This window comes from Phocoena sinus, chromosome 16 (genome assembly GCF_008692025.1).
Source record: "Phocoena sinus isolate mPhoSin1 chromosome 16, mPhoSin1.pri, whole genome shotgun sequence".
Lineage (NCBI taxonomy): Eukaryota > Metazoa > Chordata > Mammalia > Artiodactyla > Phocoenidae > Phocoena > Phocoena sinus.
The window spans coordinates 54,354,691-54,381,173 of record NC_045778.1 but is presented as its reverse complement, the minus strand read 5'-3'; the positions used below and the strand labels follow the sequence as shown (position 1 = coordinate 54,381,173).

The 26,483-nt window shown below is 52.4% G+C and overlaps 1 protein-coding gene across 1 annotated transcript in view; it reads left to right on the top strand.

The window, feature by feature from the left end:
• The window catches only part of SLIT1 (slit guidance ligand 1), a 170,437-nt gene that overhangs the window by 108,281 nt on the left and 35,673 nt on the right, over positions 1-26,483 (top strand). Inside the window, exons 5-19 of the mRNA XM_032608954.1 lie at positions 5,162-5,233; positions 6,679-6,750; positions 7,370-7,441; positions 7,989-8,152; positions 10,505-10,652; positions 11,264-11,335; positions 11,851-11,922; positions 14,206-14,277; positions 15,003-15,146; positions 21,663-21,826; positions 22,507-22,530; positions 22,661-22,805; positions 23,425-23,499; positions 23,655-23,798; positions 26,277-26,420. Of these exons, the coding sequence (XP_032464845.1) occupies positions 5,162-5,233; positions 6,679-6,750; positions 7,370-7,441; positions 7,989-8,152; positions 10,505-10,652; positions 11,264-11,335; positions 11,851-11,922; positions 14,206-14,277; positions 15,003-15,146; positions 21,663-21,826; positions 22,507-22,530; positions 22,661-22,805; positions 23,425-23,499; positions 23,655-23,798; positions 26,277-26,420 (1,584 nt within the window). The remainder of the gene's footprint in view (positions 1-5,161; positions 5,234-6,678; positions 6,751-7,369; positions 7,442-7,988; positions 8,153-10,504; positions 10,653-11,263; positions 11,336-11,850; positions 11,923-14,205; positions 14,278-15,002; positions 15,147-21,662; positions 21,827-22,506; positions 22,531-22,660; positions 22,806-23,424; positions 23,500-23,654; positions 23,799-26,276; positions 26,421-26,483) is intronic.

Genomic DNA, 26,483 nt, shown 5'->3' with positions numbered 1-26,483 from the left:
CACCGTTGGCAACAAGCGCTTCTTCCCCCAGCCCCCTTCAGAGCCCTCGCTCATTGGGTGAGTGTTAGGCAGAGCAAGTACAACCATACCCAGTGCACGGGGAAGAGGTCTGGTCTCACGAAGTTCACACAGAACCAGCCATCCTACCCCAAGCCCCTGCTTTTCCCTCTGAGTCACATGGCCTGTCTTAACTCTTTGCTTTAATCCGGAAAATGCAGAGGGATTGGAGCAAGAGAATCATGGAAGGATCCACTTTAGTTCAGTTCAGCTAAAAATTACTGAGCCTCTGCAACGCACCAGGTGTCCAGGGACTGTCTGGAGGCAGAGAGGGGTGTTAACCAAAAATCAGTATTTTATTACATCCAGTGCACAAATATTTCATTATAAACCTGGATTAGTGCTGAGAAGAGAAAGCGTCGGGGCCCTGGGAGCCTGCAGCAGAGGGAGCTGTCAGAGGAGGTGTCTGTAGACTGAGATGTGAAGGATGAATAGAAGTTACCATTCCTCCTCAAGAGTGGAGGAATAGTCTCGGCAGAGGGAACGGATGTGCAGAGGTCCTGTGGCAGGAGGGATTCGAGGCAATGAAGGAACGGCAGCACATGTGGAGTCATGGGCAGGGGTGAGAGCACCCAGTGCCTGTCACATCAGAGCCTGCAAGGTAGGTACCACTTCTCACCCACATTTTGCAGATGAGAAAACTGAGGCCAGAGAGGTTAGTGACTCACCCGAGACCACATGATGTAAGTGGGTGAGACAGGGCTCGTTGAACCCAAGTCTCCAGGGTGACACTCAGCTGTGGGCATTCTCCTCTATGCCCTGGCCTCTCAGCGTGTGCTTCCTGGACCAGCAGCCTCTGTATCCCCTGGGAGCTTGTCAGAAATCTAGGACCTTATCCTTTCCCGTAGAATCTGTCCCCAGCCGGTCCCTTGTCTGGTTGCTGCATCCTTGCTCTCGAATCTGCTTCTTGCTGTCCTGCCTGAGGCGTCCTTCTGAGCTGCTGTCTGCCCTGTGGTTCTGTGCCCTGTGCTTCCCCCTGGCCAGGATCGGGCCACCAGCTGCTCCGGGTTTGGGTTTGTCCTTCCAGCTCCACAGCCCACCCTCTTCCAGGATGGCCTCTCTCAGTGTATCTCATTCTGCCCCAACATACCCCAGGCCACGCACCTCACTTCAGGGTCTCTGACAAGGTCACCGAGGGAGAAGAATAGGGCAACATCGATCAAGTTTCAGGGAGAAAAAGGAGGCTCAGGGCCTGGGAAAATATGATGAGAAAAGTTGTAGGTGGTACATTTGAAGTTTGCATGCCAACCTGGTGAAAATGGATATAAGAAACTTTATTTCAAAGAGGTCTGGGAAAGACAAAACAGTTGTTGACCAGGTAGGGGATCAACGAGGCAAAAAAATGAATAGCTTTGTTTGGGTTTGCCAAATGGCTGAGCAAGCATCCAAGTCCGGGGAAGGCTTCTGGCGCCCCCTAGTGAGATAACAGGAGACAACAGTCAGAACCTTAGCAAAGGGATAGGCGGACTGTGCTTAATTAAGGCTGGACAAAAGCCCACATTTTTTTTTTCTTAAGAGTTTTATTTATTTATTTATTTTAAGATTTTTTAAAATGTGGACCATTTTTAAAGTCTTTATTGAATTTGTTACAATACTGCTTCTGTTTTATGTTTTGGTTTTTTGGCCCCGAGTCATGTGGGATCTTAGCTCCCCCCGACCAGGGATCGAACCTGCACCCGCTGCATTTGAAGGCAAAGTCTTAACCATTGGACCACCAAAGAAGCCCCCAACATTTCTTTAATTTTATTTATTTTTATTTTTTTGCGGTACGGGGGCCTCTCACTGTTGTGGCCTCTCCCGTTGTGGAGCACAGTCTCCGGACGCGCAGGCTTAGCGGCCATGGCTCACGGGCCCAGCCGCTCCGCGGCATGTGGGATCTTCCCGGACCGGGGCACGAACCCGTGTCCCCTGCATCAGCAGGCGGACTCTCAACCACTGCGCCACCAGGGAAGCCCCCCCAACATTTCTTAAGTATTGCCAAATGGAGGTACTAGAACAGAAGCATAAATATTTACATGAGCTCTCTTAATCATCTTCAAAGCCCTGCGTGGTAGATATTTTAATCCCCATATTACAAATAGGGAAATTGAAGCTCTCGGGCATGTAACTTCTAATGTAAATGGCAGAAGCAGGAACTGAACTTAGATCCTTCCGTTGCAGAGTTCGGGTTCTCTCTACCACCCTCTCTGCTGTCAGCACTCTGCATTTTCCTCCGCCTTTCAAGGCTCTCCTGTTTCCCTCTGGTCTAGAGGCTGGCCTCTTTAAGGTCTCAAATTCAGTTTTCTTTACTCATTTTAACAGTGTGAGCACCGGCTCACTACTGTGGCCTGGCCCTGGTGGATCCACACCCACCCCTGGACCCTCGCCTCAGTAATTGGCACTTGGTGTCCACTGGGGGCAGCGTCTTTTCTCTATAAGCTTTGGTGCCCCAGAGCCATGTCTAAAAGGCCATCAGATCACACCCCTCTCTGGTCTAACCTGTCGCCTTCTCTGGTCTGCAAGGCTTTTTCCTGCCAACACTCTCTTCCCAGCACCTCCTGCTCTCAGCTACTCTTGGATCATGCCAGGCTCGATGCATCCTGCCTTTGACAGACAGTTCCTGCCCCTCCCTTTCCCACTTAGCTCCCGGTGTGTATCCTTATAGAATTGCTCTGCCGGAATCATACTTTGATGTGATGTTATTATAAGAAACAGACACTTGAAACCCATTTATTATAAGGATCTAACGTTATTGATTAGGACACACAGTCATTTTTTATAAAGACCCCTGAGAAATTCTTGTCTCATCTTAGTGCCAAAAACAGCTCTACTCCCGAGAAACTGGTTCTTTTGAATTTATACATATATCGGGGATACAGTTAACTGACCAGTTTTCCCTTTTCACATTAGCTCTCAGAAAGCTTAGAACCTACCCCCTGTCCCGACCAGGCAGCTGTGTGGATCACGTGGTGCTGCGTGCTTGGTGTCCGATATTGATTTGTCTTTTCTTTGCCCTACTTTTTACTCCTGCTCTCTTGCTGTTTTATAAATCCCTATAAGTCACCTTAAAGCCTTTCTGGAACAAGGTTGGCCTAAATCAATAAACTAGTCGATACAAGGGAGAAACCTTCTTGCAGGATTGTAGTGAGAATTAAACGGAATAATGGTTGCGAGCTGTCAGCCCAGAGTTTCCTCCCAAGCTTGGCTGAAGGGCGAAGTGCTAGCTAGGGCTGAGATGAGGGTGCTACCAGAGGTCCCCACTCCTGGGCACCCTCCATCTTTCTGAAATCTGGGAGGCCGGGAGGAGAGGGGAGAGAAGCTGCTGTCACATTAAGGGACAGGCACAGGCCTATTATAGTGAAGCCAGACACAGCGGGAATGTAGTTTTGGAGGAGAGAGAGGAGAGGCTGTGTCACAGGCTTGAGATGCCTTCCTTCAAGGAGAGACCGAGCAGGGAACAGGGGGTGTGATGGTGACAAAGCCCTTTTGGACCACAGGTGCTTGGGGCCGGTTAGGCAGCTCGGGGACAGGAGGGGTCGGGGTTTGGAGGGGAGGGAGCTCACAGAGGTTAGCTCACACTCTGTGCAGGGGGCAGGGTTTGGGGCAGTTTGTGGGGCAGGCCTTGCAAGGCTTGTATTCCCCCACTTTGCACACAAGGAAACTGGGGCTCAGGAGGGAAAGGCTGAGCCACAGATGCACAGCCAGAAGGTGGGGAACCGGGATTCGAACCTGCCTTTCTGAGGTCAGGGCCCCATGCGCTCTGCTGCGATGCTTCTGTTTTGTTGTCTCAGCAGAAAAACCCAGGCAGAGGGGAGCGGTTCCCGCAGCTCAGGGGACAGTGCACTGAGTGACCCTGTGGGCTGTGTTCTCAGATTTGAGGTGAACCCTGAGGCCCGTGGGGTGAATGGTTGAAGGGATGGAGATGGTCAAAGCCCCATGGGCCTGGCCCAGGAGGAGGGTCCGGGGTCTGCAGAACTGCCCGTCCCACGTGGGGACAGGCAGCCCTGGCCGTCTGAGGTTGCAGTTCCTCCCAGGGCTGCTGTGCAAGGGGAGGCTCTGGAACCTGACTGCCAGTTTCAGATTCTGGAGCCGCCACCCGCCAACCCGCCAGTGTTCCCTCAAAAAAGCTGTGTAACTTCCGTGAGCCTCCCTCTTGTCCTTTGCGAAAGGGGGACGGCAGTAGTATTTGCCCCACGGTTAGTGCGAGGCTCAGGCGCGCTCAACACGCAGGGCGCAGGGCGGTGCAGGCGTTGGGGGGTGGTTGTTATCAGCACGGTGGGAAGCAAAGGGGCGTTCCGCAATGAGGATTGAGAGAGGGAGGAGAGGCAGGTAGACAGGTGCCTGAGGCCCAATCCTGCTGGGGAGCAGAAGCTGAGTTGCTGAGTCCCTGCAATGCCTCCTCCCTCACTTCAGGACTTTAATAATGGGGAGGTGATGGAGTCCTCAGAGGTCCCTGCCCTCCAAGCCCCAGGGCAGGGATGCAGCACGGCAGTCCCTAGGCCAGCACGCTCAGTGCCCCGTGTGGATCCAGGCTCAATGGCAGCCCTGCCCCCTGCAGTCCCCGAGACCATGGGGTCTGGAGTCAGACCCAGCCTGGAGTTCACAACCTGGTGGGCCACCTACTGGCTGGGTTATCTGGGGTCCAGCTGTGCCTTCTTCTGAAGCCTCCATTCCTGGTCAGTAAAACAGATCAGGAACGGTAGGTAGACTCGCCATAGGTCTCAGGGCAGCTGTGGGCCCCGTCGAGAAGCTCTTTCTTTGCTTGCTCCTTTGCAGCCCTGGACGATGCCTTGGGGGCTGAGCTGACCCTGGTGGGTCTGGTGGGCAGGCTTGGGGGCTGGCAGAGCTGATCCCTGCTGCCCCAGGCTGCACCCCCCAGCTGCAACCTCTCTGCCCAGAGAAGGGGAGGTGGCTGGGGACCGAGTTCCAGCTCATTTATTCACTCATTCATTCATTCGACAAATGTTTACCCAGTGATCTTTGCATGCCAAGCACTGTCCCAGGTGCTGGGATACAGCTGCGTCTGGTCTGGGCACTGTCTGGCCTGCTTGACCTCCCTGACTCATCAGGGCACTCTGGAGAAATCTTTTCTGACAGTGTTCTCCCTCTGGCTTTGTCCTCGCAGGGACCTGAGTGAGAACAGCATCCAGGCCATCCCCAGAAAGGCTTTTCGTGGAGCCACAGACCTCAAAAATTTGTGAGTATGGGCCTGGGAGGGAGAGGGGCTTGGGGACTGTTGGGCCACCCCTATCAGCATCCTTTTGGGTCTCCCCAAGCCCTGTGGTCCAGGCAGCCGAGGAGCTGGCCTGGGCTCTGAGATGGCTCGTGCCAGCATGGTCTTCTGGAACAGTCTGGGGCTGGAGGAAACAGGCAACCTTTTGGGGCCAGGTGGAAGGGAGTGTCATGAACTGTGGGGTGCTTGGGTGATGTCCTTGTTCCATTGCAATGGACAGTCTCTGTGCCCTTACCCTCCAGTAGGTGGGGAGAGCTGGGTCTGAATGTTTTCTTGCAGGTCCATATTGTATAAGCTGCTGCAAGTCAGTTAACTTCACTGAGCCTCTATATATTGTTTTGCAAAATGGGGACATCATATTTCTCTCACAGCTTGCTCTGAGGTTTAAATGAGATATGGAAATAAATACACTTTGTTGAGTGCTATTTTTAAAAATTTATTTATTTTATTTTATCTTTGGCTGCGTCGGGTCTTTGTTACTGCACGCGGGCTTTTCTCTAGTTGCGGTGAGCAGGGGCTACTCTTCGTTGTGGTGCACGGGCCTCTCGCTGCGGTGGCTTCTGTTGTTGCGGAACACAGGCTCTAGGCGTACAGGCTTCAGTAGTTGTGGCACGTGGGCTCAGTAGTTGTGGCTTACAGGCTCTAGAGCGCAGGCTCAGTAGTTGTGGCGCACGGGCTTAGTTGTCCGCAGCTAAGCATGTGGGATCTTCCCAGACCAGGGCTTGAACCCATGTACCCTGCATTGGCAGGCAGACTCTTAACCACTGTGCCACCAGGGAAGCCGAATGCTATTTAAATATAATGGTTTATTTCTATTACTCAAATTTATTCTGGTCCAGGCTTACACTCCACCCCAACCCAGGTCTGACTGCCATGGTGATGGCAAATGCCTGGCACACTTGTCACTCCCTGACCCTCGTGCCTGTAGTAGACATTGGTAATTGATCACCGCATTCTTTCCCAAGGAGCCCAATCACAGCTTCAGTTTATTCTGGGAGCAGCAGTCCAGGTAGCCACTGTGAGTCGGTCTCACTTGGCACTCAGGCTGAAATCTGTTTGCCGGCTGTGGCTGCCATGGCTCCTGTGACAGACTCTGATTTTACAGCCACCAGCAAGCACCCTCTAGGTGGTCTTCAAAGAGGGGGCGGTGCCTGCTCCCCAGGAAATATGCAAGGTTGGGGAGAAGAGTATAATATAACTTATTTATACTTACTGTTTTAACTAAAAATGAGAAAGAATTTAAGCTTTTATTAACATTTACTATTTGGATCAACACGTATGTACTGGACAAATGATTGGGGTCAGGTCTTTTTTTTTTATTAAACTAATGGAGTGGTTGATCAGAATGTCTGGACATCCCCGCTGTAGGCAACAAGCCATCCTCTCTATAACCTTCCTTTGCTCCACAGACAGCTGGACAAGAACCAGATCAGCTGCATTGAGGAAGGAGCTTTCCGGGCTCTGCGGGGGCTGGAAGTGCTGTAAGTGAAACATAGGAAGGGAAACAGAGGCAGGAGAGCTGGCTATCACGGGCGCTGAGGCCCAAGCAGCTGGTGTTTGGGCTGGGAAGCCCCACAGGAGGCGGGAGGCCTGGGAGGTGGGTGCCAAGCCCAGGGCAGAGGCCTGCTCTCTGCTCTCCTAGACTTGTCGCCAAGGACGGAAGGGCGTGTACTCCTGGGGTCATGCCTGTGGCAGTGTGACCCAGGCTTAAACTGCTCGTGATGAAGCCCAGGGCGAGTGGCTGTGTCTCTCTGGAGTTTCTAACACACAAGGCTGCAGTGCCTCGCCTTTCTCCTTCCGTCTGTCCAAACCCCACGCTTTCTTCCAGACCAGCCCAAGCCTGCACCCATCCTCACCTTCTGTGCCCCCCACCCCCGTCCTACCAGCCTGGGCGTCTGTGGTGCAGCTGCCTCTTCATCACTGTCCCAGCTCAGGGGTCTCCCTGAGGGTGGCTCTCCGGCGTAGCCCCCGGGTCCAGCCCAGGGCTGGTCACCTCGAGGGCAGACTGTGAGCCACAGTGTGAGGGAGAAGCTGTGCCCGTCCTTCCCACGCGGCTTGCTGCTGGGCGGACGCTCAGTGACTCTGGCTTCCCTCTTTCAGGACTCTGAACAACAACAGCATCACCACCATCCCCGTGTCCAGCTTCAACCACATGCCCAAGCTGCGGACCTTGTGAGTCAGCCCGGGGCGGCCGGGAGCACAGTGAGCAGGGGAGGTGCCGGGGGCAGAGCGGAAGGAGCTCGGCCTCCTCTGCAGCCCCGGAGGCCACCTCAGGGCGGGGGCTGAGTGGAGTTGGGGGAGGGGGAGGTGATCTACAACGGAAGGACGTCGAATGTCATTTATAGTTGATGTTTTCCTTGGACAACAAATGATTTGTTTTTGTGTTTGAAGATGAGTTAGGTGATTTGGGCAGTGCGTCTACGTGAGCTCAGTGAGATGCGTCTTCACTGGGCACACTCCAGCCGAAGGGGTGCCCCCTCGCACCCGCCGAGCCCGCTGGGAGGGAAGGGGCAGCTGCTGGGAAGTTTCCCGCTGCTGCAGATAATCCCCAAGTCGGGGCTGAGCCGCGCAGCTGACTGGGTGTAGGCCGCGCCCTGACCCAGTGGAGCGCCAGGGGCTCGGCCCCCTGCCCCATGGGCGAAGGGGCTCCCACTGTGCGGCCAGGGGCTGGGGGCCCAGGTGGGTCGTGAGCCACCCTGTCTCCTCCCTCACCCCACAGCCGCCTGCACTCCAACCACCTGTTCTGCGACTGCCACCTGGCCTGGCTCTCCCAGTGGCTGAGGCAGCGGCCAACCATCGGGCTCTTCACCCAGTGCTCGGGCCCTGCCAGCCTGCGCGGCCTCAACGTGGCCGAGGTCCAGAAGAGTGAGTTCAGCTGCCCAGGTGGGTGCAGGCCCTGCCGGGGCTCTCGGCTGCCCTTCGCCTGCCCCCCGCCCCGCCCCGCCTCCTGTTCCCTCCCACTAACCTCCTGTCAGCACGCATTAACATCTGGCCCACCCGTGACCTCCGGTCCTCATCCATGGATGGGGTGAGGACATCTCACCGTCTCCTACCCTCGCTCATGTTCTCTCCTGTCCCTACTCATTGTGTCCTGTCCTCACTGCTCTCCTTCTCCTTCCCCATCTGTTGTCTCACCCATCACCTTTGTCTCCACATCACCTCTTGCCTCCACTGCATTTCCCCTCCTGTCTCCTACCCATCACTTCTTTCCTGTCCCCACCCATTGTCCCCTTCTGTCCCATCCCTTCTACCCAATGTCTCCCTTTTGCTTCTTTGCTTCTACCCAGAGCTCCCGCCCTTGCCTCCCACCCCTTACTCCACCCACTCCTTGCCCCCTCCTATTACCCCCTCTCCCATCGCCCATTGTCTCACCCCTGCTATCTGGAAAAGTCATTAAGTTGGGCCTTCTAGCCTTGGTTCGAAGTGAAATGGACTCCAGAGTCCGTACCTCCATCTTCCACCTGGGGTCCTGGGAGAGCCTCCTGCCTGGCCACCCCACTTCCTTTCTGGCCCCTCCAATCTCCATACTGCAGCCAGAATGACCTAAAGAGAGCCACAGGTTTGGGCTAGTCACTGTTGCTTTGTCCCTACCTGGCCTTTCAGTGCTCCTAGGAGCGTCCAAACTGCCCTCCAGCTCTGCGAGGCTGGACGAGGGCATCTGTGCCTCCTCTGCCTGGTGGCTTCCGCACTGTTGCGTCTCAGTCGTGCCTGCCTCTGCGCCTCCCAGGAGCAGGTGCCTCCCACCCTGGCCTCCTGGCAGGCTGTGTCCCTGCTGGTTACATCCTCCCCGCCTTGCTGCTCCCTCCTCAACCTGCAGGGCCCAGGGAGCCTTCCCTGGCCCCAGAGGGAGTCCCGCATAGACTGATCGCAACGTCCATGAAAACATGGGTACGTGTGCTGTGTTCTCTGGCCATTTCTTAGTACTGTGCTCACACTTGACACTGAGAGATAGATGCTCAAGGGATGTTTGCTGAGTGAATGACCAGCTCACAGATCCGTGACAGAGGATTAGGGGCTGCCCGTTCCTCCCAAGCCTGTGGATCTGAGCCCGCCAGCCACACAGAGCTCGGCCTCCTCTCCTCAGGGTGAGGCTCGGGGGTGGGGGGGCTGTCCCCTCCCCCTCAGCGCCGGCAGCCCCCGAGACTGTGCTCGAACACCGCTGTGCTCAGGGCTGCAGCGTGTGTGAGACGTGATTCTGCAGCTCCACTGCTAGGTATGTGCACATGTTCTGCCGAACACACGTCCAAGAACATCCAAGCAACGTTTTTCATAATATCCCAGACTTGGAGATTGCCCAAATGTCCACCAACAGGAGACTAGATTAGCCAATGATGGCATATCCGTACAATAGACTATGAGTCAGCAATAGAAAAGAACAAACTACACAACAACATGGGCAAATCTCGGAGATTTTACGTTGAGTGCAAGAAGCCAGATGCAAGAGAGCCTGCCGTCTGCTTTCCTTTATGTGCAGTCCACAGACAAGCAGAGCAGATCTTTGGTGATAGGTCTCAGAATAGCGGCTACCTCAGGGAAGGAGCATGAGGGAACCTTCTTGGGTGATAGAAATATTCCATGTCGGGGGGGCGGTTCTGTGGCTGTACCCACATGTGGCAATGCAGCCAGCTGTACGATGGTGCACTTGGTATAACCGATGATACCTCGGTTTTAAAAAGTGTGGGTCCTTAACATCACACACTGGGCTTCACCCTGATCTCACCACCTATGTGGTGAGATTCCACGTGCTATTAATTAATGTTGAGGATGTGTGAATTTCATGTGCTAATTAATTAATGTTGAGGACTCAGTTTTCTCACCTGTAAAGTGGCCACAATGATGTCATGCTCTTTGCAGTAGGATTCAACGAGATACTGCATGTACGACACTTACTATGGCATGTGGGACAGAGTAAGCGCTCAATAAACATGGTCCTTGTCATACTCAGGCCAGAAGTGTTGAGTGACTTGGACTAGAGCCTGGAGCCTCAGAACTGAGGGTAGGATTTCCTAGCGTGCAAATCACATGCTCATGTAGCACAATTATGTTCAGATTCAAGTTCAGCAAACAAGTACCTGCTATGTACCAGGCACCTGCAGAGTTACATCATGGTCCTTGGTGATCTCCTCTGGTTCATCCTCATTTAGAGAAGTACCTTGTCCCCATCCATCAGTCCGTATCTGGGAAGGGAGGTCCTGGCCCAGAGCCCCCTGAGGTCACAGCCCACTGTCTCCACAGGCCAGGGGGAGGCGGCTCACGTGCCTTCCTGCACCCTCTCCTCCGGCTCCTGCCCAGCCATGTGCACCTGTAGCAATGGCATTGTGGATTGTCGTGGCAAAGGCCTCACCGCCATCCCCGCCAACCTGCCCGAGACCATGACGGAGATGTGAGTACAGGCAGGGCAGGCACTGGGATGCACCCCTCTGGCCAGGCCAGGCTGTGGTGGGCCAGTGAAGAGCCAGTGCAGGCGCTACCCCAAGGCTTGCCCTGAGGCCCCTCAGTGCAAACGGAGAAGACATGCTTTGCCTCAGCTGGGCCGAGTTGTCTGCCTAAGGCTGGCAACTCTGGAGGGTTGGAGAGGGGTATCCCTCTGTGGTCCATCTGTCCAGCCCAGCTGGGTGAGTCTGCTAGAATTGGTTTCTTAGGGACTTCCCTGGCGGTCCAGTGGTTAAGACTCCTCGCTTCCACCGCAGGGGGCATGGGTTCGATCCCTGGTCGGGGAACTAAGATCCTGCAAGCCCTGTGGTGTGGCCAAAAAAAAAAAAAAAAAAAAAAAGAATTGGTTTCTTAGTATTAGCATCATTGGTGAGCCCCTTTCAGCCATGGCAGCCTGGGATAATGGAGCTTGAAAACCTGTCCCTTTTCTCTGCCTGTGGCAGCCCCCCTACCTCCAGATGGAGGGTGGGAGCAGGGGCTGGCGGGCAAAGGGCCTGGTTTGGGCAACGGCAGGGGTGGGGTGACCTGCCCTTGTCCTTCCTCGGTGTTCTCTCTCTGCAGCCGCCTGGAGCTCAATGGGATCAAGTCCATCCCCCCCGGAGCCTTCTCTCCCTACAGAAAGCTTCGGAGGATGTGAGTGCCTCCTGCTATTTCCTGGGGGTCAGCACGGGGCTGAGCCTGGAGCAGGCAGGCCACAGCCCCGGGGCAGGTCCTGACTCTGCCTGCCGTGTCTGAGCCCCCGGCAAAGCCATCATCTGGCCTTCCTACCAGGCTCATCTGTGACATGGGGATGGCGGTGGTGCGACCTCCTTGAAGGGCTGTCTTGCGGCCTAAATAGGATGCTGAGTCCGAGCCTGGCACATGACCAGAGCTGACCATTTCAGCTTGGGCACCCATAGAAGCAGTTGAGGCTGTGAGGGGTGTGTGTAGGGGAAAGCTAGGGTACCCACCCGTGCATGACCCTTGGATTGCACAGGGAAATAGTGGGCAGTCGTGGGTTTTTCGGGTGGATGGGGAACTGGCCCTTCTCCTTCCTAATTTCAAAGAAACCCCTGCCCTCCTGTGGTATCTGGGAGGTAGGGGGGACAGTCAGGACTTGGTGGCCACTGAGAGATTCAGCCACCGTCTCTCCTCTGCTCACCTTGCAGAGACTTGAGCAACAACCAGATCTCGGAGATTGCGCCCGACGCCTTCCAGGGCCTCCGGTCCCTGAACTCGCTGTGAGTAGCAGTGCCAAGGCTCTGTAGTGGTCCAGGGCATCCCCCAAGGAGGCTGGCAGGGCCCAGGGCTCAGGGCCCCTCTGGTGGGCTCTAGAGAAGGAGCACAGACAGCCTCAGTGGGTCTCCCGCTGGCTGCAGTGACCAGGGTGGCTGTACCCAGCTTTCCCTTCCTCTTTGTGGACCCTCTGCAGCTGGGAGGGGGAGGAGGGAGTCAAGGGCTGATTGCATGGAAAAGCTAGGCAGAGCTGTTGCCCCTGACAACTGTGATGCTCTCCCTTCTGCGGTGGGGATTTTCCCAGCCTTCTTTGTGGCCGTCATCTGACTCAGCCCAGCCTTCATGTTGGCCCCGCCTCCCCACAGAGGCCCAGCACTCCGTTCTCCTAAGCCTTGCCTGGGTCCTATAATGGCGGCAACCACCAGCTCCAGTTGTGAAATCTGCAACAACTTACATCTTTTGTCCCAAACGTGCTCTGATCTCAAGTTGTAATGAGTGATTGTGAAGAGTGTTTCCTGCCTCCCCTGCCTCCCCCACCCTGTCCAGTATTTCCTTTCCCTCAACAGTTTGCTGGGGATCCATCAATCTACAAAACATTGTGCGGCATTGAAAATTAATCTCGGAAATGTTACTTCATTTCTTTTTCCAAGAACCCTTGCTCGCTCTCCCAGGGTCACTAAGCCCCTCACTCTCTGAGGTCCCATGGTACTTTGTCTCCATACAGAGTGAACTCAGGGTGTCCTATAGTCAGGCTAGCTCCTTGTTGATGGAGGCCATTCATTTGTCTTAGGAATGAATATTTTCACCCGTCCCTTGGCAGCACTGGACATGGGCTTGGCGTTGATTCGGGGCTTAGGAATTGGAACAGAATGGAATTCCCCCTGGGACAGTGCAGGAGGCCGCTAGCTCAGTGTCTTCTGTGTGCACCCTCTTCTCTTGGAATAGAGTGCAAGGTAGTGCGTGGGGCCGTTGGGAATGGCACTCCTAAAACTGTGCAGTGTGCAACCTACACAGCTGTACACGACAGCCTGGTGATGGGTCACTGTCCTTGGCTGAGAGATCCTGAAGGTGGCTGCCAAAATGCAGGGTCTTCCTCTGAAAAGTGAGTGAATCTCCTCCTAAATTGGAACATGACAGTAGCCCATCTGAGTGGGTTCCTGTTGCTCATGGGTATCTGGTCGCAGCCGCCCCCTCACCATATAGGAACTTTCATGCCGAGGTCATGCAAAAAGTGGACATTGACAGTGTCCGCCTGGTCAGGCCCTGACCTGGTACCCCTGCCTCAATTCCTGCCCCCTGCATTACTCCACATAGCAGATGGGGGGATCTTTCCAGTGGGAGTCTGATGATGTCCCAGAGGCTTCCTGGTGCTGGCTGTGTAAAATCCAAGCTACCGTCCCATTCGTTTCCTCCACTCAAGCCACACTGGAGCTCTCCACGTGGGCCAACCCGGATCCTACTTAGCTCCTGCTACGCCGTCCTCCAAGAATGAGCTCAGAGATGGCACACTCTGTTTTTACTCAGACAGAATGTTTCCGGGGGTGGCTGGGGGGGCCACTTGTGAGATTGGAGCGTAATACATCCCCCTCCCCAGGCCCATGATGCTTTCACCATCTGTCTGAACCCATTTCTGCCTGCCTGTCTTTTTTGAACCTTTGCATTTTTTCTGATTATATATGGAATTCATGCTCCATGTAGAAAACTTTGAAAATTCTAAAGCATAAAACAACCCACTCGCAGTCCTGCCGCCAGATCTCAGCACAGCTAACACTTTGCTCTGTTTCCTTCTGGTGTTTTGTCTGTGCTGGAAAGACTCGCTTGATGTGCAGGAGCTCATACCGCACGTGCCTTCTGGCATTCCAGTTTTTGCTTGTAATTCCCTGAAAATATGTTAATTTTTCCTGCCCTAGGGATTTTCTTCTCTTTGAACAATCTCCTTTTGGATCCCCAACCAGGTTAATTTCCCATGAGGTTCCCCGGAGGGGCCCTTGCAGGCTTCTGTGGGATCCGTGTGTGAGGGCAGAGAGTGAGGGAGGGGTGCTCCCGCAGTGATGGGGATCGTGCCGCCTCTAGCCCATAGGGTACCTTTGTGCACAGTAGGGACCGGCGACCCCTTCCTGTCGCACTTTACTGCCATCTGCTGGCCACTGTTATAACAAGCCTACACTGCTGGGACCTGGCGTGTGAAAGGCATAGGGGTGGCACCATTGTGTGGGCAGGACTTGCAGAGCTGTGCCCCGGCCTGCCGGGCTGTCCTCTAACTCTCCTTTCTGCTGCCTTCTCTCCAGGGTCCTCTATGGGAACAAGATCACAGACCTCCCCCGGGGAGTGTTTGGAGGCCTGTTCACCCTACAGCTCCTGTAAGGACCCAAATGCGAGTGACCTTGGGTGGGACCCATGGAGGGGGGGCAGTATTCCTCCGGCCTCTCTTTCGTCCTCTTTGGGGTGTGGGAGGCAAAGACCTTGGGGGATGGCAGGCCTGGCAAGGCTGTGAGAGTCTAGGGGCCTCTGCAGAGGCCAGAGAGGGAGGCAGAGGTGGATGCAGAGCTGATTGCAGGACACCTAAGCTGAGAGGCCGCTGAGATGCGAACTGTGTTCCTGCTGAGCTCGGTGTGGTTGGGGACAGAGCTGTCTCCTGAAGGAGGACACCCAGGCCCAGGTCAGCCTCCTTGAGCGCTGAGCGTTCAGGCAAGGATTCTCTCCCAGGACCCAAGAAGCACAGAAGCCAAATGCACCCTCTCAGCTCCTGGGAAACCCAGCAGAAGGGGAGGAGAAGGGTACCCCCAAATGCCTTTGGGAGGTGACTTGGCCACTGTGCTCTCTGCTGTCTCAGAATCCCATTGGGCACCTCTAGCAGTTCCTTTAAAGAGAGAAGCATGGGGGACTAAATGGTCCCTGTGCACAGAGAAGGCAGCCGGAGCTCCTCTGCGTGGAGTGGACACCCAGAGGGCCAGATCCCTTGCACCTGCTTCCGTGGACTCCTCCCTGACATAACGCGTGATTGGCACCTAGGAAGGTGCCCAGGACATGATGAGTCCAACTCTGTGCCTCTCCCCTCACCATCTGGCCCTGGCTCTGCCCACAGGCTCCTGAATGCCAACAAGATCAACTGCATCCGGCCCAACACCTTCCAGGATCTGCAGAACCTCTCACTGCTCTCCCTGTATGACAACAAGATCCAGAGTCTCGCCAAGGGCACCTTCACCTCCCTGCGGGCCATCCAGACCCTGTGAGTGCCCTCTTGCCCTCCCCCTCCGCCCACCCCAGCAGGTGGACCTAAGGGAGGTAACAGCCTCCAGGTACAGGCAGCGGTCTTGGCCTGTGCCTTTGGCTCACCGGGTATGGCCTCTGGTAGAGGACAGATTCTGGGTTAGACAAACCTGGGTTCAGATTCCAGCTATGCTCCTTATTGGCTGTGTGGCCCTGGGCAAGTTAATTAGCTTCTCTGGGGCTCAGTTTACTCATTCATAAAATGTGGATATCACCTTCTTCATAGGAATGTGGAATTGGGATGCATTTTACAATTGATGGCATGTTTAATGGGCAGCGTTTTGTTCTTTCTTGATAATACATAAAATCATAGTGCATCTTGCAGTTGATAATGTCTTAAGTGAAATACAGTGACAGCAATGCTGATTATAAATTAAAAATTAGAAGAGCAACAATTCTAGGAAGGTTTATTCCTAGGCATTTTATTCTTTCTGTTGCAATGGTAAATGGGATTGTTTCCTTAATTTCTCTTTCAGACTTTTCATCGTTAGTGTATAGGAATGCAAGAGATTTCTGTGCATTAAAATTTTTTTAAAAATAAAGAGCATTTTAAAATCCCCTCCCTCATAAATAAATAAATAAATAGATAGATAAACAAAGAAATAAGTAAATGCCTATGCAGTACAATTGGCGGATACTGGTTGATGTGTTACTTAAGTTTTTAATCTGTGGGTGTGGTCTCCATTTCCATTTTCCTTGCGCATTATTTGTTGAAGACACTGCTTTACTGGACCCATAGAGCTCCCCACAGTCTGGATTTGCTTATTGCATCCCCTGTGGTGTAGTTTCGCATGTTCCTCTGTTCTCTCTAGGTCCTGCAGATGGAAAATTTCATCTAGGAGCTTGGGTCAGGTTCAGGTATTTTTTCTTTTTCTGGCAAGATGACTTCGTAGTATTGTGTACTTTCAACAGGAAGCTCACGATATCTGGTTTTTTTTTGTTTGTTTGTTTGTTTTGTAATAAACACAGTCATTGATTTCCATGCCTAGACCCACTTGTTCATTAGGGATCCTGAAATGGTGATATGTGAATTCTAACATTCCTACTTCATTTGATAACGCTGTTGCAGTTACGCTTTAAAGGAGTCCTTATTTTTTAGCTGGAAGGCTTCTGTATAGGGAAACTTCTCTTCTACTCTTTGGTTAAACTCAGGCACTACATTCCACATCTTTAGTTCTGAGCCTGCAGTTTGACTCAGCGTGCTGACCCATGGGTCCTGTGGTGCGTGCCTGATGGGCATTTATTATTAATATTACCGTGGCCATTGTTGTCGTTGCCAGCCCTGCCACTGTTTATCCGCTGTGCAGTGCCCTCTGTCAGCTAAGATCTGCACGAGTGCTGGGATGAGTGTGAAACAGATCGAGTAGAAGGCACAGCTCCTGCTCCCTTGGGACCCTGCACGTCAGCAGGGATGTCAGCCATGAAGACAAACTCATTAGAGCCCACATACCCGCCGGCAGCCCACTACTGCTAATTAATTTACTTATAGCCAGGGAGAGGGGGAGGGAGCACCACGGGGAAATCTTGCCAAGTATGTGAAATGAGTTGTCACAGGGAGACATTGGAAAGGTGGATTATTTCACAAAGCTGGCAGAACATCTGAGAGAAATGCACTAAGGAGATTTCAGGGCTGGGGACACACACGCAGGAAAGCCTTGGGGATGCGGAATGGGGCTGAGCGTCTCATGTGAGGAGCTGTCTCACTTTCAGGGTGGAAGGGGAGCTAGTACATCAAATGGGTCGTGCTCACCAGGGGCGGCCTCTGTCTGTGTCCATTCACCTGGCTGGATTTCAGGAGTGCTTCTGCCCTCCTACGTACCATCCCTGAGATCTTGGCCACTTCCACCAAGGCAATAGTAGGGCACAAAGCTGGAGCAGAGTGTTAGAACAGGAAGGTTTCCCATAGGAGAGATGGCAATAGTAGTAATACTGATAATAGCGATAGTCACCGCTGTTTATTACTGAAGGCCAGGACACTGTTCTTTGCGTGTATTATCTTACTTAATACTTACAATGACCTATGAATGAAGGTTCTATCATCCTTGCCTTACTTATAAGGAAACTGAGGCAGAGGCAGACTCACCCTAGGTCACATAACATCTAGTAGAGCAGGGATTTGGTCTCAGGAATCTCTTCACTGGCACTGAGAAATTAGTTAACTTGCCCCTAAACTGTGCTTTTACCCTAAGAATTGACCTCATTGTTAAGGCTGTAAAGCAAAACTGAACTTCGTGAACAACTATTATATATTGACAACTGAAGTACAATTTAGAACAAGAATTTTAAAAAACGCAAATCCGGGGTACAATCAGATATTGTTATTACAGCCTCAGATAGTTAAACCCTTGGCCGAGTCTTATGTCAGAACCGAGCGGATTTCAACTTACAATATCTTGCTTGATTTGTTGATAGCTCCAAGATCTGTGGCTGAGTGCCATGTGTCACGGTATTGATTTTGTAGTTTTACTTGCCCCAAGAGATTAAAAAAAAATTTTTTTAAAGCTTGAATGAGGCGTAAAATCACCTGTTCTGCGTGTACAATTCAGTGATTTTTAGTAAATTTACAGTTGAACTATCACTACAATTCAATTTTAGAACGTTTTCCATTACCCCCCAAAATCCCTTGTGCCCATTTGCAATCAATTCCTATTTCCAGCCTAACCCCAGGCAAGCACTAATCTAATTTCTGTCTCTATAGATTTGCCTTTTCTAGATATTTCATAAAAATGGACTTCTGTGATATATCTTTTGTGACTGACTTCTTTTGCTTAGCATAATGGTTTTGAGATTCCTTCATATTGCAAGTATGTATTGGGTTGACCGAAAGGTGCGTTCGGTGTCTTCCGTAAGACGGCTCTAGTAGCGCTTAGTTGTCTTTAACTTCATTCGAAACAATTTTGTTAGATTGTATGTGACAGCTGTCATATCAGCGTGCATTTTTTAAAAAACTTATCAAAATTGGTGAATTTTTGCGTAGCCATTTCAATATTGAAGATGGAAGAACAAAAACAACATTTTTGGCATACTGTGCTTCATTATTTCAAGAAAGTAAAAAAGCAACTGAAACGCACAAAAAGATTTGTGCAGTGTATGGAGAAGGTGCTGTGACTGATCGAACGTGTCAAAAGTGGTTTGCGGAGCTTTGTGCTGGAGATTTCTTGCTGGACAATGCTCCACGGTTGGGTAGACCGGTTGAATTTATAGCGATCAAATTGAAACAATAATTGAGAACAATCAACGTTATACTGCGAGGAAGATAGCCGACATACTCAAAATGTCCAAATCAAGCGTTGAAAATCATTTGCACCAGCTTGGTTATGTTAATCGCTTTGATGTTTGGGTTCCACATAAGTTAAGAGAAAAAAAAACTTCTTGACCGTATTTCCGCATGCGATTCTCTACTGAAACGTAATGAAAGTGTTCCGTTTTTAAAACAAATTGTGACGGGCAATGAAAAGTGGATACTGTACAACGATATGGAACAAAAGATATCATGGGGCAAGCGAAATGAACCACCACCTACCACACCAAAGGCTGGTCTTCATCCAAAGAAGGTGATGTTGTGTATATGGTGGGATTGGAAGGGAGTCCTCTATTATGAGCAACTTCTGGAAAACCAAACGATTAATTCCAGCAAGTACTGCTCGCAATTAGACCAACTGAAAGCAGCACTCAACGAGAAGCGTCCAGAATTAGTCAACAGAAAACACATAATGTTCCATCAGGATAACACAAGAACGCATGTTTCTTTGATGACCAGGCAAAAACTGTTACAGCTTGGCGGGGAAGTTCTGATTCATCTGCCTTTGGATTTTCATTTATTTCAGTCTTTACAAAATTCTCTTAATGGAAAAAATTTCAATTCCCTGGAAGATTGTAAAAAGCACCTGGAACAGTTTTTTGCTCAAAAAGATAAAAAGTTTTTGGAAGATGGAATTATGAAGTTGCCTGAAAAATGGCAGAAGGTAGTGGAACAAAAGGGTGAATACATTGTTTAATAAATTCTTGGTGAAAATGAAAAATGTGTCTTTTATTTTTACTTAAAAACCGAAGGCACTTCTTGGCCAACCCAATAACAGTATTTGTTCCTTTTTGTTGCCAAACAATTTTCCATTGCATGCACATTTTGTTTATCCCTCCTCACTGTTGGACATTTAGCTCATTCCCACTTTGGGACCATTATGAATAATGCTGCTGTGAACATTTTCTTACACATCTTTGCGAGGACAAAGGGTTTCATTTCTCTTGGAATTTCTGGGTCACATGGGAAATTTATGTTTAACCTTTTAAGAAACTGCCACTGTTTTCCAAAGTGGCTCTACATTTTACATTCCCACCAGCAATATTATGAAGGTTCCAATTTCTCTACATCTTTGCCCACACTTGGTATCGGTTTTCTTTATGATTACAGCCATCCTAGTGGGTTTGAAGTGGTAGCTCATTATGGGTTTAATTTGACTAATGATGTTGAGTATCTGCCCAAAAGATTTTTAGTTGTGACTTCTTAATGCTTAATCCAAGAAAGAGACTGGGAAGCGGTCTCCCCTTCTACCTTCCACTATCAGAAATGTGCATGGAGATAATTGTCTGGCCACATGTGCAGCCTCTTTCTGGGTGTGCCTTTAACATAATTATCTTTTCCCAAGCAGATTTTTTTCTTCCTCCTGAGCATTTTCTCTCCCCAGTTCCCTGCTCTTTACACCTTCTAAAAATTCTACTTTATGTCAGATACTTAAGTTTATACAGAAGCCACTTGCCTCAGTGGGTGATTCAAGTTTTGTAGGTTGCTTTTGACAAAAATAGCCTGTTCTTAAAAAGGATGTAGTCTACTCTGCACCCCTTGGACATTTTAATACGTGACTGAACAACATAATTGAGTTGATTTTAAACAGAGTTTTCTGCCAAGATTGTGATAGAGGGAAGCAATTCGTTCAGGCAGAGGCTGTGTCCTAAGGCACAAATAGATGTGGATGGGGTGGGTGGAAGGATCCCAGAGCAATCCCTGAATCCTGGTGTACTTTAGATTGGCTACGAACTCTGCCCTGGAGAGTCAGCACGCACATCGTCGCTGTGCAAATTGGCAGTTTAAATCGGGGTAACAAACCATCCAACGGGATGCAGAAGGGGTGGGAGGGGCCTGGCCCACCTGGTGAAGCTGAGAGGAGCCAGGACTCAGGCAGGAAAGTGGGGCGGGCGCTGCAAAGGGGAGTGGCAAGGACAGCTGGGCAGGGAAAACTGTCACCAAGCATACTGACCAGTGGCCAGAGGGTGGAGCCCAGGAGGGGATGGATGGAGAGAGAGTGGTCAAGGTCTGAGCTGAGCTGAGCACAGACTCTGGGCAAGGGCTTGTGCCTCTGTTTGGAGAGAGCTGTGTGGCCCTAGCAGGAGCCTGGGCTGAGGCCAATATGTAGATGACTTGAATTAATGACATTAGATGGAGGAAGAGTAGCCATGGCATGGCGAGTCCTCTGAGCTGGCCCCATGCAGAAGCATTGGCTCTTGGGAACAGTAGTCAGGACAGGTGCTGGATTCTTTTCCCTGGCTGTCTCAGTGTAGAAAGCAGGGCACTCAGTGCCACACTGGCCCAGACACAGGTGGGCAAGCCGGCTGCTAGGTGGTTCAGATGTGGCTGGTCTGAGCCTGCAGGGCAGTCAGGGCCAATGGGAAAGACAGCCCTGTGGTCACTTACAGTGACCCGGGTTCCCTCAGCTAGTATCACCTGTCAGCTGCCCCCGCCCCACACTTATCCTGTGGGTAACACAGGGAGCCGGCAAGAAGATATGAGTGGTTCCGCAATAAGCGGCTACTCAGTAATGCTTTCTGAGTTTCCCTGTGTCAAGAGACGGCCTGTAGAATGGTCAAGAGGGGGCAACCCCTATGGCCTGGGCTAGGAACGGAGATTCCATGGAAAGCTGAGGGGCCGCAGCAGGCATTTTGAGACCTCCTACCCCAGCTGCAGGCCCAGCCTTGCCACCCTGGCCTCAGCCCCTTCTTGACAGAGGCTGTGGGAAAGAGGCTGCTGCCGCCCAAAGCCACAGGGAGGGGACAGTCCAGGACTCATGGCACCGGCGGGGTCCAAAGGCCGCTGGATGCTGAGGTCTTGGGCTCTAATGTCCGTTCCATCACCTCACCCTTGGAAGGACGGGGGTGCTGGCTGGTCTCTGGGTTGCTTCTGCCTCCACTCCTGTTTGTCACAGGGCAGAGGGAGGGACAGGTGAGTAGAAGGAGACGGGACAGAGTGAGGCTTGAAGGGACAGCTGGAAGCTCCAGGCTGTGGAGTTCCATCCCCACTGCCAGGCTCTGGTAAGACTTCTCCACAGGTGGTGGGCACCCCCAGGTGCTGTCCCCAGGTGGCGCATTTCTCCCCAGGCCTGGTGGGCTCTGGCGACGAGCAAGCAGTGAGGCCCCGTCCAGGTGGCGGTGAGCACAACGGTGCAGCTTTGTCTCTGATCTCCCATCCGCCCCCTTTGGACAGGCATCTGGCCCAGAACCCTTTCATCTGTGACTGTAACCTCAAGTGGCTGGCGGACTTCCTGCGCACCAACCCCATCGAGACCAGCGGGGCCCGCTGCGCCAGCCCCCGGCGCCTTGCCAACAAGCGCATCGGGCAGATCAAGAGCAAGAAGTTCCGGTGCTCAGGTAGCTGCCCGCCTGCCCGCCCACCCGCCCGCCTTCAGTCTGCTCAGGGACTCTGTGATGTTCCTGGATGGTCCCAACAAGCGTGCCCTGGACCACTTTGGACCCACGCTGGAGGGTGCGGGCCCACAGTGTAGACTTGGATCTACAGTTTCCCACCCCTTGTTTTACTGAGGCCTGGGAAGGTGGTAGCGCTTGCCAAAGATACCCCGGAGAGGACAGGCAAGGACCCAGGTCCCTCTCCTCCCAGGACAGTTCTCTTTCAAGCTTTTTAAGACACTCAGGAGGCCTGGAACCCTCCTCAGAGAGATGGTTGCCTCCTCCAGGCTCTGGGGCAGCAGAAACGGCAACTGGCTGGGGACAGTGTGGGTCGGCTTCTGAGCCCAGATCCTGGTCCATCCTCACCTGTGCCGTTGTATGTGAACGTTCCCGTGGTTTTGGTGCTCCCTGGAAGAGGTTTACTTGGGTGTGGTGCTGTCCCCTGCATCAGCCTGGGCCAGGAATATCTGTGTTCGTAGCAAGACCTTCACACAGGGGCTGGGTGGGTGGGCTCCGGGGCCTTGGTTTGTGACCCGAGCCTGGTTCCTGGGGCGGCTTCCGCTGGGCAGCAGGGCTGAGGCCTGGGCTGTTCCTGCATGGTCTGGACAATCCCAGCATTGTAGTGTTTCTGCTTCTCTCCCCAGCCAAAGAGCAGTACTTCATTCCAGGTAAGAGGGGGGACCAAGGCCGGCCTGGGTGGGACGGTGGCAGTGGGAGGCCAGGGAGGCCCGGGAGACTCTGGGCTGGGCAGGGCTGCTTGGAACTCCTCCGCCCCTGGCCCCCGCCCTCTCACCACAGGCACAGAGGATTACCAGCTGAACAGCGAATGCAACAGCGACGTGGTCTGTCCCCACAAGTGCCGCTGCGAGGCCAGCATGATGGAGTGCTCCGGCCTCAAGCTCACCAAGATCCCTGAGCGCATCCCCCAGGCCACGGCCGAGCTGTGAGAGCCCCCAGCCGCGCCACGCCCTCACCTGCCCCCAGCTCCCACAGACCCTCCCGGCCCTCCTCAGGGTTTTCCTCTGTCGCAGCTCTATTTGGGGACCACTGGAGACCCCACCCCGGGAGCATGCTAGCTGCTGGGTCCAGCAGGAAGTGGTCCCTCTGCTTCTCACTCCCGGTCCCACACGCCCTGCTGAGGCAGTCTCTGGCCCGCGGGGCAGGTCGCCAGCCTGAACCAGGGCGGCTTCTCTCAATCATGCTTTTGCTTTCTTTGTGGGGACCTGATTCCATCAGCTAAAGTTGTAGCCTAAAAGCCATTCTTCTATTTTTCTTCTTTCTCTAAAAATATAAATTTGTGCACGTATATATATGCACGTGCACAGATACCTACACATGCCTGTCATTTATGTATGTAAAGTTCATGGCATTTTTCATGTTAAAATATCCCCATTCACCCCCCAGCTCTTGGTCCAGCCTTTTCTGAAATAGGATCAATTCATCTCACCAGAGAAATTCTTCTGGGAGTCCCCTTTGTTTGAGTCCCAAATAGTCTCAGTTTGGAAGATACTTTAACGTCTGTCACCTATGGATGTATAAGTTCCCTTCATTGCTTCTTACAGACGATTAAACAACAATGAGATTTCCATCCTGGAGGCCACCGGGATGTTTAAAAAACTCACCCATCTGAAGAAAATGTGAGTTACCCGTTGGCGGGAAGGTGCAGTCAGGACACCGGTCAGGATGGGAAGGGGGAATTCTGGGTGTGGGGTAGTTCCTGTCGGGGGCAGGGCTCCCGTGCATGGGAGCTGGATGCAGGAAAAGGGTCCCGAACTCCATAATCCTCTCCCAGCAATCTGAGCAACAACAAGGTGTCGGAGATTGAAGACGGGGCCTTCGAGGGTGCAGCCTCAGTGAGCGAGCTGCACCTGACCGCCAACCAGCTGGAGTCCATTCGGAGCGGCATGTTCCGGGGCCTGGACGGCCTGAGGACGCTGTGAGTGTGTGGCAGGGGAGCAGGGTGGGCAGAAGCCAAGCCAGAGCGTGGGCGTCTGCGTTAAAGGGAAAGGAAGAGCAAGGGTGGGCGTCTCCTTCCCTGGCCCCAGCTTGCAGGAGTTGAGGGGGCCGCGGCTGAGGACCCTGGCTGCAGTGCGCCAAGTCATCAGATGTCGGTCACTGTGACGAGGGCTGCCTTCTGGTTCCCCAGGGTGGGGGGTCGATGGCGGGTGAAGGGATGGGGAGGTGGGCCCTTCCGGAGGTCCCCTCTCATCGCCCCGCGGTCAGGCTGCAAGAGCACAGCACGTGTTTTCAGTTCAGGAGTGGCCGGTGCTACAGTGGCAGGGACCTCGCAGAGGTGACTCAAGTGGGTGTAGGTGGGGGAGGAGGGATTCCCACCATCCCTGGGATTCTGAGACCCCATGACTCAGAGCCCAGGCAGAGCTCTCCAGACGTCAGGACTGAGTGGGATCCTGGGGTCATTCACCCCTCTGTGAACGCTGAAGGGAGCCCCTGTCTCTGTCCAGGCAGCACTAGCTCTTCAGATGATCATGTAGACCTTTAGAGCGTCCAATAGACAGTGCTGTCCCGTCAGACTCACCACAGGGACAGAAACATCCCACATCCGCACTGACCAATCTGGTAGCCACATGCGGCTATGGAGCACTTGAAATGTGGCCAGTGCTACGGAGGCACTGACTTTGGAATTTTGTTTCATTTTAATTAAGTATAAACAGCCACGTGTGGCTAGTGGCTACACTGTGGACATCACCTCTAGAAGCCACCAGCCTGGTTTTAAATCCCAGCCCTCAGTAAGGCTATAGATTTATTTTCTGAGCACGTGTCATGACGTAAGGGAAATGAATGCATGGAGGCATTCCCTGTGGGTTTTTGTTTGTCTGTTTTACACAAGGGGATTTATTATGCACTGTGTTTTGCAGCTTGCTTTTTTTTCACTTGTAAAGATAGTGTGGCAGGTTCTTCATAGAGGGCTGCCTCATTCTTTTTTATACATGCCTAGTATTCTTTGAAAGAGGGTGCCCTGGGCCTGCAGGAGCATGTGAAGGATGGTGAGGGCACAGGAAAAGGAATGCCTGTAACCCCTCCACTGACCACAGTTAATTGTTGATATAGACAACTATCCTTCCAGTTACACAAACACACACACACGCACACACACGTACACCCACACACATGCATGCAAACACACAGATATATTTTAATGGAATCCTAGAATACATTTTATTTAGTAATCTGTTTTTTCCTTAACCAGAATGTGAGTGTCTTTACGTATCCTTACGATTTCTTTTACAACATCATTTTGAAAGATTATATATTAGATAATTATTAGAGATTTAGGCTGTTTCTAATTTTATTACATGCAATGCTGTGATTAATATCTTTGTTATGAAATTCTGTGCTCATCTGGGGTTATTACCTTAAAGATAAATCCCTAAGGGTAGACCTGTGGGGTAAAAGAACATGGGCCCTTTCAGTGATTTTGCCACATCTCACGAGGTGCACTCTGGGCAGGTCCCAAGTTGTTTTCCCGCCAGCTGTGCATGAAAGTGCCCGTCCTCCCACCCTCCTGCCAACCCTGGACTTTACTATTATTATTTTATTTTTAATTATTTTGTAATTTGGCAGGCAAAGATTCACTATCACTTAAATGTCCTTGATTTGAACATTTTTCAGTGAATGTTCATAAGCTATTTGTTTATTTATTTCTGTGCATCTCATGCTGTGACTCATTTATCCTGTAACGGAAGTTTGTACCTTTTAATCTCCCTCACCTAGTTCACTCATTTTGATTTCTTTTGTGAATTGCATATTCTGTGTCAGGCTTCGTTTTTGTTTTTGCTTGGGGAAAGGAATTGAGCCAGATGTTTGAGGATGAACAGAGACTTTGACAGCTATAAATGAGGAAGAAGGTCATTCTAGAAGGAGATCCAGCCGGGGGAAGGTGTGGGGATGCAGGCCTGGGCAGCAGGCCTGAAGGACAGAGGAGTGGAGGGTGTGTTCATCCCTGGGGAGTCGGGCAGGTGCTGCTCCGGGGCTGGGTTGGGCAGGCGCTCACATGTCACAGTAAAGAGTTTAAACATGATTCTGTGGACAGTTTAGAGGCTGCTACGGGCTTCAGGCTGGAGAGCGACATGGCCGGGTTTAAGTTTTAGGAAAGTCTCAGGTGTTGATATGGAGTGTGGCCCGAGGTTGGGGAGGCTCTGGGCACCCAGGGGGTGAGGGTGATGGTCTTCGGCATGGGGGCCGTGTGGGCAGGATGGAGAGGCCGTCAATTCAGAGGCAGGGAAAGCCTGGAGGGGAGCCCAGGTGTGTAGAATCCTGGCACTGTGGCTCCCCTCTCCGTGGCTCAGTGCCCCCAGAGGAGAACTTGTGAACTGGCCGCTGGCGGCCAAAGCACAGGGCAGGCAGATGGCCGCGGGGCACGGCACGGACTCTCCCCTCCTCTCCCGGCTCCCAGGATGCTGAGGAACAACCGCATCAGCTGCATCCACAATGACAGCTTCACGGGTCTGCGCAGCGTCCGCCTCCTCTCGCTCTATGACAACCAGATAGCCACCATCTCCCCTGGGGCCTTCGACACCCTCCAAGCCCTCTCCACGCTGTAAGTGTGCCTCGGAGGGCAGGTGGGCCTGGGGCTTGGGCACCAGCCATCCGAACTGAACCC